The sequence below is a fragment of the Lithobates pipiens genome, unplaced genomic scaffold (assembly GCF_037356315.1).
Source record: "Lithobates pipiens isolate NorthernLeopardFrog02 unplaced genomic scaffold, aLitPip1_a1.2 Scaffold_1, whole genome shotgun sequence".
NCBI classification, from domain to species: Eukaryota; Metazoa; Chordata; class Amphibia; order Anura; family Ranidae; genus Lithobates; species Lithobates pipiens.
In genome coordinates this window covers 222434694-222449417 of record NW_027507685.1, presented here as the reverse complement: position 1 = coordinate 222449417, position 14724 = coordinate 222434694, and the positions used below count along the sequence as shown (strand labels likewise).

At 46.4% G+C, this 14724-nt stretch overlaps 1 protein-coding gene across 1 annotated transcript in view; it reads right to left on the bottom strand.

Annotated features, from left to right (window-relative positions):
* The window catches only part of LOC143983512 (N-acetyllactosaminide alpha-1,3-galactosyltransferase-like), a 132099-nt gene that overhangs the window by 37174 nt on the left and 80201 nt on the right, over positions 1-14724 (bottom strand). Inside the window, exon 4 of the mRNA XM_077483285.1 lies at positions 3281-3418. Within this exon, the coding sequence (XP_077339411.1) occupies positions 3281-3418 (138 nt within the window). The remainder of the gene's footprint in view (positions 1-3280; positions 3419-14724) is intronic.

Sequence of the window (14724 nt, the reverse complement as noted above, 5' to 3'; positions counted from 1 at the left end):
ATGTAGTAGACATGTGCATTCGTTTTCGTCCGAATGCATTTTCGGCCAATTTTCAGCTATTTTCGTTTTCGTTTTGACAAACGATAACGAAAGCACAAAATCCGAAAAACGAAAGATCCGACATAAATAAATGCTTTATTTTCGTTTTCATTGTTACAACAGTTCGATATAGAATAGGAGATTCGACATGACTCTGACAATAACAATCTGTCTATAGAACCTGTGGTCGAATGTGCCTAACCTTACCTCTATTAGTCCAAGATTATATAGAGAAAATATTCGACAGAGAAAAAAGATTTGACAGAGAGAAAAGATTCTGCAATATACTGTCCTAAAAAGTGTTTGGGGGCCCGGGTCCTGCCCCAGGGGGCATGTATCAATGCAAAAAAAAGTTTTAAAAACGGTCGTTTTTTCGGGAGCAGTTATTTTAATAATGATTAAAGTGAAACAATAAAAGTGTAATATTCCTTTAAATTTCGTAGGGGGGGGGGGGGGGTTGTCTATAGTATGCCTGTGAAGGGGCTCATGTTTCTGGTGCTTAGAACTGTCCCTGCACAAAGTGTCATTTATGCAGGAAAAAAAGTCCTTTAAAATCACTCGCAGCTATTATGAATTGTCGGCTCCGTAATACAGAGAACACTCATTGAAAGTCATTGATAAAAAAATAAATAAATAAATAAAAAAAAAAGCGTGGGGGTCCCCCAAATTCAATTACCAGGCCCTTCAGGTCTGGTATGGATATTAAGGGGAACCCTGCCTCAAATTTAAGAAAAAATTTGACGTGGGGTTCCCCCTAAATATCCATAACCAGACCCTTCAGGTCTGGTATTTATATTAAGGGGAACCCCGCGTCAAATTTTAAAAAAATTGACGTGGGGTTCCCCCTAAAAATCCATACCAGACCCTTTATCCGAGCACGCAACCTGGCAGGCCGCAGGAAAAGAGGGGGGACGAGAGAGCGGCCCCCCCTCCCTCCTGAACCGTACCAGGCCACATGCCCTCAACATTGGGAGGATGCTTTGGGGGTCTGTGACCCCTCAAAGCACCTTGTCCCCATGTTGATGAGGACAAGGGCCTCATCCCCACAACCGTGGCCGGTGTTTGTGGAGGTCTGCGGGCGGGGGGCTTATCAGAATCTGGAAGCCCCCTTTAACAAGGGGACCCCCAGATCCCGGCCCCCCCGTTTGAAATGGTAAGGGGGTACAAAAGTACCCCTACCATTTCACAAAGAAAGTGTAAAAAATGGTTAAATAAAACAAACACACTTTTGAAAAATTCCTTTATTAAAAATAAAAAAAAAGATTCCAGCGGCGGTAATCCACTCTTGCTATCCAGCGACGGACGGTCATCTCTCCAGCGATGGCTCATCTCATCCAGCGCAGCGAATACATCCTTCTTCTGTCTCCGTGGAGGAGACACTGCAGGCATTCCGGCGGCTGACGTTTCTTATATACGGAGGGCGGGGGCCATCCGTCACCTGACCCTGCCCCCCTCTGACGCAAGGGGAAACCCGGGGTTCCCTGTGGCGTATGGGTGACCCCGCACCCCTCTGATGTAACACAGGCAGGTTTCCGTTACATCAGAGGGGGGCGGGGTCACCCATACGTCACGGGGAACCCCGGGTTTTCCCTTGCGTCAGAGGGGGGCGGGGTCAGGTGACGGGTGGCCCCACCCTCCGTATATAAGAAACGTCAGCCGCCGGAATGCCTGCAGTGTCTCCTCCACGGAGACAGAAGAAGGATGTATTCGCTGCGCTGGATGAGATGAGCCATCGCTGGAGAGATGACCGTCCATCGCTGGATAGCAAGAGTGGATTACCGCCGCTGGAATCTTTTTTTTTATTTATTTATTTTTTTTTTTAATAAAGGAATTTTTCAAAAGTGTGTTTGTTTTATTTAACCATTTTTTACACTTTCTTTGTGAAATGGTAGGGGTACATTTGTACCCCCTTACCATTTCAAACAGGGGGGGGGCGGGATCTGGGGGTCTTCCAGATTCTGATAAGCCCCCCGCCCGCAGACCTCCACAACCACCGGCCACGGTTGTGGGGATGAGGCCCTTGTCCTCATCAACATGGGGACAAGGTGCTTTGAGGGGTCACAGATCCCCAAAGCATCCTCCCAATGTTGAGGGCATGTGGCCTGGTACGGTTCAGGAGGGAGGGGGGGCGCTCTCTCGTCCCCCCCTCTTTTCCTGCGGCCTGCCAGGTTGCGTGCTCGGATAAAGGGTCTGGTATGGATTTTTAGGGGGAACCCCACGTCAATTTTTTTTTAAATTTGACGCGGGGTTCCCCTTAATATCCATACCAGACCTGAAGGGTCTGGTTATGGATATTTAGGGGGAACCCCACGTCAAATTTTTTCTTAAATTTGAGGCAGGGTTCCCCTTAATATCCATACCAGACCTGAAGGGCCTGGTAATTGAATTTGGGGGACCCCCACGCTTTTTTATTTATTTATTTATTTTTTTATCAATGACTTTCAATGAGTGTTCTCTGTATTACGGGAGCCGACAATTCATTAAGGCTGCGAGTGATTTTAAAGGACTTTTTTTCCTGCATAAATGACACTTTGTGCAGGGACAGTTCTAAGCACCAGAAACATGAGCCCCTTCACAGGCATACTATAGACAACCCCCCCTACGAAATTTAAAGGAATATTACACTTTTATTGTTTCACTTTAATCATTATTAAAATCACTGCTCCCGAAAAAACGGCCGTTTTTAAAACTTTTTTTTGCATTGATACATGTTCCCTGGGGCAGGACCTGGGTCCCCAAACACTTTTTAGGACAGTAACTTGCAAATTAGCCTTTAAAATTAGCACTTTAGATTTTGAACGTTGGAGTCCCTTAGACTTTAATAGGGTTCTAAAGTATGCTATATACTAGCTCTGTCGAATCTTCTTTATACATTCGACAGACACCATAAGCCCTCAAAGACAGATTCGACCGTAATTCATGTGGATTTTCGGACGAATGCAATTTTTGAACGAAAAACGAAATAAATAAAAACGAATTTCGGGAGTAACTAAATAAATTAAGTTTTCGGACGAAAACTAAATTCCGAAACAAAATATTTTACTCTGCACATGTCTAGTATGTAGGACATATTTGTTATTGTTAACCAAAGAAAAAAAAAGACTTTAAAAAAACTAAATTGTGTCTTTCTGGAGTTCAGCTTTAACAATTTTAAAATAAAACTGACTTAAAACAATTACAGATTTAACTAAACAAGAAATAGTGTATGCAATCACATGGATCAGAAGATAAGAACACTCACTTATGTACAGCAAAAACTGAGAGTCCAACCACGGTTCTTTGTTCCTGATGGAATCGATTTTCCTCCTCAGAGTCGTAGGCTCCCTCCCACACGATGGGAGCTCTCCAAGATGTAGCATTGGGTACATAGGGAAAGTAGCTTGAAAGGACATGAGATGACATAAGCAAAATTAGCTTACTGCTACAGATTAATAACGGTTGTTGTAGATACTAGATGAGTCTCCTGATGCATATGACTGGTGCAGACAATATCCCCTGACATCACCACTGGGTCACACATAATATTTAGTGAATGTAATGCTATAGAAAACTATCAGAGACTGCAGACATGCAACAGAAGATGATCCACAGCCAGCCACCCCCCCCCCCCATTCCAAGAGGGACCACCTCATTCTACAGCCAGCCCCCCCCCCCCCCATTCCAAGAGGGACTCCCTCATTCTACAGCCAGTCATCCCCTTCTCATTCCACAGTAAGGGCTCCCCCCTTATTCTACAGCAAGGGACCCCCTTATTCAATAGCCAGGGAAAGCTCTTCCTCATTCAGCAGCCAGTCCTCCCTCCTCATTTTACAGCAAAGGGACCCCTCATTCAATAGCCAGGGACACCCCTCATTGTACAGCCAGGTACCTCCTTCCTTATTTCACAGCAAGGGACCCCCTTCTCATTCCACAGCCAGGGTAATCTCCCTTATTCCACAGCCATGTACCCCCCTCATTCCACAGCAAGGGACCCCCCAACAGGGGTGTTCCTAGGTCCACAAAAGATCCAGGGTTAGAGCCCATAGCAGCGAAGTAAAGAAAGTAATACGCTTGGGCGGGCATACACATGTATATAATATACTTGTGTTTGTCTATATATAATATTGTTACATATCTGAGTGTGGATTCCACCTTACATCAGGGTCCCCAGAGAGCCCCCCTTACATCATAGTTACAAGTTGAAAAAAGACACAAGTCCATCCAGTTGAACCATAATAAATAAATAAATGTAATAAAAAATATCATACAATCCCATATACCCACAGTTGAACCAGAGGAAGGTGAAAAAAAAACAGAAAAGCAGGATCCAATGTGCTACAGCAGGGGAAAAATTCCTTCCTGATCCCAGAGAGGCAATCAGATTTTCCCTGCATCAACTGTACCTATAAATGTTAGCACCCAGTTATATTATGTACATTTAGGAAAGAATCCAGGCCTTTCTTAAAGCAGTCTACTGAGCTGGCCAGAACCAGCTCTGGAGGTAGTCTATTCCACATTTTCACAGCTCTTACTGTGAAGAAACCTTTCCTTATTTAGAGATAAAATCTTTTTTCCTCTAGATGTAAAGAGTGCCCCCTTGTCCTCTGTGTTGACCGTAAAGTGAATAACTCAACACCAAGTTCACTATATGGACCCCTTATATATTCATACATGGTGATCATATCCCCCTTAATCTCCTCTTCTCAGGAGTGAATAAATTCAGTTCCTCTAATCCTTCCTCATAGCTGAGCTCCTCCATGACTCTTATCAGTTTGGTTGCCCTTCTCTGCACTTTCTCCAGTTCCCCGATATCCTTTTTGAGAACTGGTGCCCAAAACTGAACTGCATATTCCAGATGAGGTCTTACTAATGATTTGTACAGGGGCAAAATTATATCTCTCTCTCAATACAAGAAAGGACTCCGACGGAAACAGTCCGATGGAGCCCACACACGGTCGGATTATCCGACAACACGGTCCGATCGGACATTTTCCATCGGAATTTCCGACCGTGTGTTCAAGGACTAGAGGATATCATCCCTGGTTACCACACTCAGGAGGGCTCATCATTAGAAATATCTGAGTGGCATTTCTTACCCATTTAGAGGTAAGCGCATAGAGAGCACTGAGTGGAGCACACGAAGAGTACACTGTGGATGTCACCTAAAGAGATTGCCTGTCACATTGCTGCACACCAGCACCTTTTGTACTAATTTGCACGTTTACGGTTTATGGATGGACTCAATATAAATAGGACTGTATTGGTACACCTACACACTTAAAAGGTGTACACTAGAGCTGCAACTAATGATTAATTTGTCTGTCGACTAATCTATCGATTATTTTTTCGATTAGTCAACGACTATCCGATTATTATTATAATTTTTTTTTTTTTTTTTTAATTAATCTAGTGTTTTTTTTTTTTTGATTAGCTAATTAATCCTTTGGATAACCTTACAAAAAATAAGTACATGAGGGGGAGGGTGTGTGGGGACAGTGTCAGTGTGTTTTTATTTATTTATTATTATTAAAAAAAAAAAATTCTATTTATTGCAATTTTTTTATCAGCCCTGTTGGGGGGGGGGGGCTATGGTGAGACCTCTGACATCTCCCATTTGAGACAGGGAAAGTGACAGGAGACAGATTTGGCGGGGTACGGCAGAGTAGGCGCTGGCAGGGTACGGCAGAGTATGGGCTGGCAGGGTACGTCAGGGTATGGGCTGGCAGGGTACGTCAGGGTATGGGCTGGCAGGGTACGGCAGAGTATGGGCTGGCAGGGTATGGCAGAATATGGGCTGGCAGGGTATGGGCTGGCAGGGTATGGGCAGGCAGGGTACGGCAGGGTATGGGCGAGTATGGGCTGGCAGGGTATGGCAGAGCATGGGCTGGCAGGGTATGGCAGAGCATGGGCTGGCAGGGTATGGCCTGGCAGGGTATAAGCTGGCAGGGTATGGCAGAGTATGGGCAGGCAGGGTATGGCAGAGTATGGGCTGGCAGGGTATGGCAGAGTATGGGCAGGCAGCGTATTGCTGGGTACTTCAGGGTATGAAGGGATGGCTGCTTCCATCCGATCTCTCCCCTCCACTGTATAGATTAGTACAGAGAGGGGAGAGAGGAACCAGCGTCATGACATGACGCCGGTTTGTTTACAAGTGATCGCTCCGTGGCAGCGATCACAGTGTAAACAGCCTGGGTGTAGAAAGATGGCTGCCGCTTCGGAGCTAGGCCAAAGCCACGGCCTTTCCTAAGGCCGAGACCGCGGAGCGCTCCGCGGATCGCGGCATGTGCCAATTAGAGCGGGGTGACCCGTTCGGATCATGGATCGGTAACGATCCGTTGCACCCCTAGGGACAGCGGCACGGAGGGTGAGAAGAGAGGGGGATGGCGGCATGGAGGAGAGCGGGAGATAATGAGAGATACTGACGCATTACGTCGACTCGTCGTGGCAGCTCTAGTGTACACAAAGGATCATTTGATACTCAGCATTTTATGATAATCTTGCACTATATAGTGTTCGTCCAATTATTATTTAATATTCAGCACCTGATGATGATTGCACAATTTTGCACTATAAGAATTGTTTGCTTTAATTATCTGCACAGGAGCAGCTATTTTATTGGCTTTATGAATTTATGGTAATGTGTTGCGCATTTTTTGAAAATAATTTATTTACGTAGTTTGCACAGCAGCTAAATTATTGCATGCACAGCAAATAATTTGTTTATGTCGTTTTCACAGTAGCAGTTTGCACAGCAGATAAATAATTGCATGCACAGCAGCAATTTGCATTAGGATTCACCATTAGTATTGGTATAATTATTGATTTATTGCACTTTATCTATGAGGTAGAATACATATCAAGCAAGGATATTTTATCTTTGTAGTAATATATGGTATATAGTTTGCGCTGATCACCTTTTTTATTTAAGCAATTTGTGTTGCCAAGCAATTGAACAGGTGTACCTAATAAGGTGGCCGATGAGTATAAATTACAGTTAACCTTTCCAGTGCTGGAACTTTGTATAAACATGTTTTCAGCACAATGGAGAGCGTCTACTAGCATATTTGTCTGCAGGATGTACCCCTGATGCCCAACAGCTGGTCATTGGCTGCTACATTCAGCTGGTACACAATTACTGTGTTATAAAAAGGGTGAATATGACTGACATTCTAGGTGAATGACATTGAATGTTACTTGGAAAAATTCAAAACTGCGCTTTCACTAAAAATTACCCTTGTCCAAGCCGCTTCTGGGAAAATGCCAATATGACAGGTTTATATTTACTGAACATAAATCTTGCCCTCAGAGTATTGCTGCTGGGCTCAGAGAAATCTGTTTCTGCTAGAACGCATTGTTGATTAAGATCAAGAAGGGGGAGTTTTGGGACTTTAAAATGAGGCACATATGTGGTGTGCCTCCATCCCTGGTTCAGAAGATAAAGTGGCAAATTTGGGACTTTAAATGAGGTCTATGGACAAGGTGGAGGTTGATGGAATAAAATATTTATTGGCCATAAAGAACCGTACCAAGCGCATCAATAACAGAAACCACATGAAGAAAAATCATTGTAATACGTGTCGTTCTGTGAATTATTCACACACACAAATGTATGTGCGCATGCAATATAGGCATTAAGAATACTTCAAATATATATCAACTAGACGCCACATAGTGGTCTCAACTGATTGGTTAATACATTCAATGAATACATTTTATATATATATATATATATATATATATATATATATACATATATATATACACACACACACACACATCAGAGCAGCACTTGCGGTGGGAATAAAAATTGTGTAAAAACAATAAAACCATGATTGATCGATGGAAGGTGTTCTGAGTTGATGATATGATGTAAGCATGATGTAAGCATATGTCTGCATCACAAATTGCCCGACGTGTTTTGTGTAAACCACTTATCAGGGGCGGATGCTCAGAAATATCTATAAAGTGTAGTAAAATATAATTAATCTGGTTGTAACTAATTGTAACAGGGAGAGGTAAGTAAGCAGAACAAAAACTCTGGATAGCTGCACACTGGAGAAAGACTTGAAATCCCGTCTTTTATTGAAACAACGTAGGTCACATCAAATCAAATAATCCACAGCAAAAAGATAACAGGGTACAAAATCTGGTGCATTTCGCACCGTGATCAGTGCTTACTCATAGCTAATTTTGTACCCTGTTACCTTTTTGCTGTGGATTATTTGATTTGGTTTGATGTGACATGCGTTGTTTCAATAAAAGACAGGATTTCAAGTCTTTCCCCAGTGTGCGGCTATCCAGAGTTTTTGTTCTGCTTACTTTCCCACAGTGTGTGTAATAGCCAGCACCTGGGGAGGTCAATAGGAGGAAGAACCTTTTCCCTGGAAGGTTACTTTGGAGCGGTGGTCTTTCGTCTCTAACAGTGAGAGGTAAGTATGCCCACTCTGAGTACTTACATGAAATCAGTGCAGGGAGGTGTGGTAAGTATGGAGCCAAGACCAGAATGGTGGTCTTTACCGGGAGCTGAGGTAATGGAGCCGCATGCTGGCGGGGTGCATACACAGAACCCCCCCCACACACACACTCGCACACAAGACCTGGGTGGCTGGGTTTCAAGATAAAACAAGGTACTGTGCCAGTAGTGACTGCGAAAGAAATCTAGGGTAAAAGGATGCATAATCAGTGTATCATAATATACTGATGAGATAAGTAAAATGTAATATGTATCTAATGAAAGGATAAAGATCAAGAGAGTGTGCAAAATAATGAAATGAGATGGAAAAGATAAACCACATCCAAATTCCCATAGAATGTGGTATAGAAAAAGGGCAAAAAAAGGGCAGCAGAGACAGTCCCGATGTAATAATAGTAAGTGAAGTAGCCTTGTATTAGCTTACATGCATCCCAGAGGAAAGATCGAGTGCTGTCGTGAAGTGTAACATCATCAGTTTGTGGCACCCAGACTATGTGAGGGGAGGCCAGACATACCCGCCGTGCAGAGGCGGCTCTAGACTTTGTGAGGCCTTAGGCATAACTTAGACATGAGGCCCCACTCACACCCCTAATGGAAAAAATAATTCAAGCAATAAAAATTAACTGCATACATTGCATCTATTAAGAGCCTTAGCCCTTGTACACACGGTCGGAGATTCCGACAACCAAATCCGTCGGAGTAATTCCGACGGATTAATTCCGGAAGAGGTCCGGAAGTGATGTTGCATACACACTGTCAGACTAAGTTGTCGGAAAATCCGATTGTACATAACGTGATGACGTTATTTCGTTACGACGGGACTACGTTCAGGCTAGCAGCCAATAGCTTTGGTCTAGGAATTTGATCTGAGCATGCGTGGCACTTTGTCCGTTGGAGTAGGCTACACATGATCGGAGTATGTCCGATAGGAGCATTTTGTCGGAAAATTTTACCGGCAAGTTGGAAAACTTGGTCCGTCGGATAGTCTGACAAAGCGGTCCGATAGGAAACATTCCGACGGAATCTCCGACCGTGTGTACAAGGGCTTAAAGTGCTGGTTTCAGTGTCCTCTATCTCAACACAGGTGTCAGTGCTCTCTCAGCACTGGCGCCTTGGTGCTGGAGTCAGTGTCCTCTTTGTCAGTGGGGCTCAGTGCTCTGTCTCTATCAGTGCTGCACCTAGGTGAGAAGCGGTCCCTGTCCCCAGGGGAGAAGCGGTCCCTGTCCCCAGGGGAGATTGGTGTCCCTGTCCCCAGGGGAGAAGGGGTCCCAGCCTCTATGTGAGAAGTGGTCTCTCTGTCCCTAGGTAAGATTGGGCCCCTGTCCCTAGGTGTTAAGGGTGACCCTGTCCCCAGGAAATACGGGGGTCCCTGTCCCTAGGTGGGAAGGGTGACCCTGTCCCCATGTAAGATAGGGGTCCCTCTCCCTAGCTGAGATAGGGTCCCTGCCCCCAGGTGAGATGGGGGTCCCTATCCCCAGGTAAGATGGGGTCCCTGTCCCCAAGTGAGATGGGGGGTCCCTGTCCTCAGGTGAGAAGGGTGGCCCTGTCCCCAGGTAATATGGGGGTCCCTGTCCCTAGGTGAGATGGGTGTCCCTGTCCCCAGGAGAGAAGGGGTCCTTGTCCCCAGGTGAGATCGGGGTCTCTGCCCCTAGGTGAGATCAGGGTCACTGTCCCTAGGTGAGAAGGGTGCCCCTGTCCCCATGTAAGATAGGGGTCCCTGTCCCTAGCTGAGATGAGATGGGGGTCCCTGTCCCCAGGTGAGAAGTGGTCCCGGTCCCCAGGTGAGATCGGGGTCCCTGTCCCCAGGTGAGATCGGGGAAAATAATTCAAGCAATAAAAATTAACTGCATACACTGCATCTATTAAGAGCCTTAAAGTGCTGGTTTCAGTGTCCTCTTTCTCAGTGGGGGTCAGTGCTCTGTCTCTATCAGTGCTGTACCTAGGTGAGAAGCGGTCCCTGTCCCCAGGGGAAATCGGTGTCCCTGTCCCCAGGGGAGAAGGGGTCCCAGCCTCTAGGGGAGAAGTGGTCTCTGTCCCTAGGTGAGAAGGGTGACCCTGTCCCCAGGTAGTATGGGGGTCCCTGTTCCTAGGTGAGAAGGGTGACCCTGTCCCCAGGTAATATGGGGCCCCTGTCCCTAGGTGAGAAGGGTGACCCTGTCCCCATGTAAGATAGGGGTCCTTGTCCCTAGCTGAGATGGGGTCCCTGCCCCCAGGTGAGATGGGGGTCCCTGTCCCCAGGTAAGATGGGGGGTCCCTGTCCTCAGGTGAGAAGGGTGATCCTGTCCCTAGGTGAGACGGGTGTCCCTGTCCCCGGGAGAGAAGGGGTCCTTGTCCCCAGGTGAGATCGGGGTCTCTGCCCCTAGGTGAGATCAGGGTCCCTGTCCCTAGGTGAGAAGGGTGCCCCTGTCCCCATGTAAGATAGGGGTCCCTGTCTCTAGCTGAGATCGGGGTCTCTGTCCCCAGGTGAGATCGGGGTATCTGTCCCCAGGTGAGATTGGGGTCCCTGTCCCCAGGTGAGATGGGGGTCCCTGTCACCAGGTGAGATGGGGTCCCTGTGCCTAGGTGAGATGGAGATCCCTGTCCCTAGGCGACATGGGGCCCCTAGGTGAGAAGGGGTCCCTGTCCCCAGGTGAGATGGCGGTCCCTGTCCCCAGGTGAGATGGGGTCCCTGTCCCCAGGTGAGATGGCGGTCCCTGTCCTCAGGTGAGATGGGTCCCTGTCCCCAGGTGAGATGGGGTCCCTGTCCCCAGGTGAGATGGGGTCCCTGTCCCCAGGTGAGATGGGGTCCCTGTCCTCAGGTGAGATGGGGCCCCTGTCCTAAGATGAGATGGGGTCCCTGTCCCTAGGTGAGATGGGGTCCCTAGGTGAGAAAGGGTCCCTGTCCCTAGGTGAGATGGAGTCCCTAGGTGAGAAAGGGTACCTGTCCCTAGGTGAGATGGGGTCCCTAGGTGAGAAAGGGTCCCTGTCCCTAGGTGAGATGGGGGTCCCTGTCCTCAGGGGAGATAGGCTCCATGTCCCCAGGAGTGAAGGGGCCCTTGTCCCCAGGAGTGAAGGGGCACCTAGGGGAGAAGGGGTCCCTGTCCCCAGGTGAGATGGGGGTCCCTGTCCTTAGCTGAGATGGGGGGATGGAGTGAGGTATGGGATTGTGTGTGGGGGATAGGGAGTCTCACTCACCATAAGCAGGTCTGCAGGGCACTCTTCCATGGCTGCCTGGACTTCCTCCAGCAACACAGACAGGGCGATCAACAAATCTCCGAGGCAAGGGAGATTTGTGTATGATGGGAGAGACGGGGGCTGGCAGACAAGCCTGCGGTGTCCTCTGGCTCTCATACGGCTGCACCTGTGTGCTTAAACTTTGCCCGCGAGAAGTGTACAGTGCTCCTGAATGGATGCAGCTGACTCGATGGGGGCGGAGCTCTGGCTGTCGATGACTCTGGGCTGAGCGGCGCTGTAAGGGGAAGGAGAGAGGGACTCAGAGGAGCCGGTGATCACCAGCCGAGCACACAGGCAGGGCGTGTGATACGGAGCAGCCAGTGCAGTAGAGGCGGGAGCTCTGCTACTCACCCCGTCCTCCAGCCACCCGGGCGCTGCTATTCCTACCCATCTCAAACTCTTTAATTAGGCAAATTAGGTGATTGCGAGGCCCCTGTGAGTGGGAGGCCTTAGGCGATTGCCTAATTTGCCTAATTAGAGAGCCGCCTCTGCCGCCGTGCACGCTCACTTCCACCAACGTCATGCAGGCACAGCATATGCAGGGAGGGGCGCCCATGGAAGACGCCTATGTTTCCCAGCTGACCAGCTACGATGGAAAAACCTCATGCTCCACGTCGTGACGCCAGGTACAAATGCATGCGGACTAAACCCGTTTTTAACGCATACTGTTAGACAGGTTAATTCGGGTTGTCTGCGAGCTGGTTGGTAAGTAGGCTTGAGTTTTTTCCTGGGAATTCCCCAAGCTTTGTTGTTATCTATTTTAGCCCATCCAATGCCACTTATTGCTATAGCCAGCTATAGATGAGGGCAGTGGCAAGTTTTTTGTTGTCACGTTGGTGTTTGTATTGGTCCAGCAGCGCACCAACACCTTTGCAGCCATTGTGCTACTGCTGGGTGTTTGGTGTGCCCCTGCACCTTTAAGAAGGGGTTAGACTCTCCTTCAGCTACTTGTCCTCATTTATCCATCAGAATGCATATGCCTCCTCTGTGGGGACACTCATATTTTAGTGTTAGGACCACAGATACCAGGGTGCCGTGGTGAGGCTCTGTGGCTTACGCATGCGTTTGCAAATGCATGCGGACTAAACCCCTGTTTTTAACGCATACTGTTAGGTTCATTCGGTTGTCTGCAAGCTGGTTGGTAAGTAGGCTTGTGTTTTTTTCTGGGCATTCCCCAGGCTGTTGTTATAACCCTGATGATTTCAGGAATTATCTCTGGATGACAGACCCCGTTTTTCACCGTCTGTTGGCTTTGCTGTCCACTTATATTAGCAGGCAGGACACCTGCATGTGGAAAGCCATCACTCTGGAGCAGAGGCTAGTCGCCACGTTGAGGTACTTGGTGACTGGGAGAAGTCTGCAGGCCCTCAAGTTCTCGACAGGCATCTCCCCCAGGCTCTGGGGATCATTATTCCAGAGACCTGTTCTGTCATCATTCAGGTCCTGCAGAAAGACTATATTAAGGTAAGTTTTATCCATAACATCACATTCTATGTATTAAATGTTTGCTAATGTATTGTATTTATTTCATTATTCCCTAATTTTCATGATTGTAATATTCTGTGAATGTCTCCTTTGTCCTCATGCATGCAGGATTTTTTTGAATGCTCCTTTTTTGGCCTACATGCATATTTGCCTTCACTAACCTTACCAGCATGCTATCCTGGGCCCATACACACTAGACATGTGCATTTCGTTTTGTTTTGTTCCGTATCAAAATTCGGATGAATTTTCATTATTCGGACATTCGGATGCATCCGAATTACAATGCTAACGAATTCAAACGAAATTCAAATCAAATTCAAAAAATTACATTTTGCAATCCAACTTTGGGGCTATGTATCTCGGGGCCACTTATAGCTAGTAACCCCAAACACAGTAGAACTAGCACTACAACATATCTAACATATTGGGGTTTCTAGCACCAAGTGACCCCGAGTTACAGGGCCCCAAAATGTCATTATCTGCTGCAGAAAAGTGTTAGACATTTTGCGACCCAACTTTGGGGCCCCATAATCCGGGGTCACTTGGAGATAGAAACCCCAAATTTGGATATGTTGTAGTGCTAGTTCTACTGTGTTTGCATGCCAGCACTAGTACTACAACATATCAAAATTTGGGGTTCCTAGCTATAAGTGGCCCCGAGATATGTGGCCCCAGTCGGGTCGCAAAATGTCATTCTCTTCTGCAGAAAAGTAATATAAATGAAATAAGACAGGGGTTGACAAATTTGCTTGGAATCTAGGAGCCAGCTAAAAAAGTTAGGAGCCGGGTCCGTGACGGCGATCTGGACCTGTCCCTGGCCTGACATGGAGACAAGTGAGGGGAAGATAGCCCCAAGCCCCTCACCTGTCTCCAAGTCATTGCCCCCCATAGCTCTTAGAGGGACATTTTATTTATTTTTTTCAAATGACAATTTTTTTTTTAAATTGCATTTTAGTGTAAATTGAGATGTGAGGTCTCTCTGACCCCCAGATCTCATATACAAGAGGACCCGTCATGCTTTTTTCTATTACAAGGGATTTTTACATTCCTTGTAATAGGAACAAAAGTGACACATTTTTTTTTTTTAAAGAACAGTGAAAAAAATAAAAATAAAAGTTAAAATAAAAAAAAGAGACCTCCTCTGTAACTTAAAAAGTGCAACCTGTAGAATTTTTTAAATGTCGCCTATGGAGATTTTAAAGGGTAAAAGTTTGTCGCCATTCGATGAGCGGGCGCAATTTTGAAGCATGACATGTTTGGTATCGATTTACTCTACGCAACATTATCTTTCACAATATTAAAAAAAATTGGGCTAACTTTACTGTTGTCTTATTTTTTTTTTTTATTAAATACATTTTCCCCAAAAAAGTGCGCTTGTAAGTCCGCTGTGCAAATACGGTGTGACAGACAGTATTGCAATGACCACCATTTTATTCTCTAGGGTGTTAGAATAAAATATATATATAATTTTTAGGGGTTCTGAGTAAAGGGAAGGAAGATGGCAGGCAGGGAAAATTAGCATTGCATCCATTAGC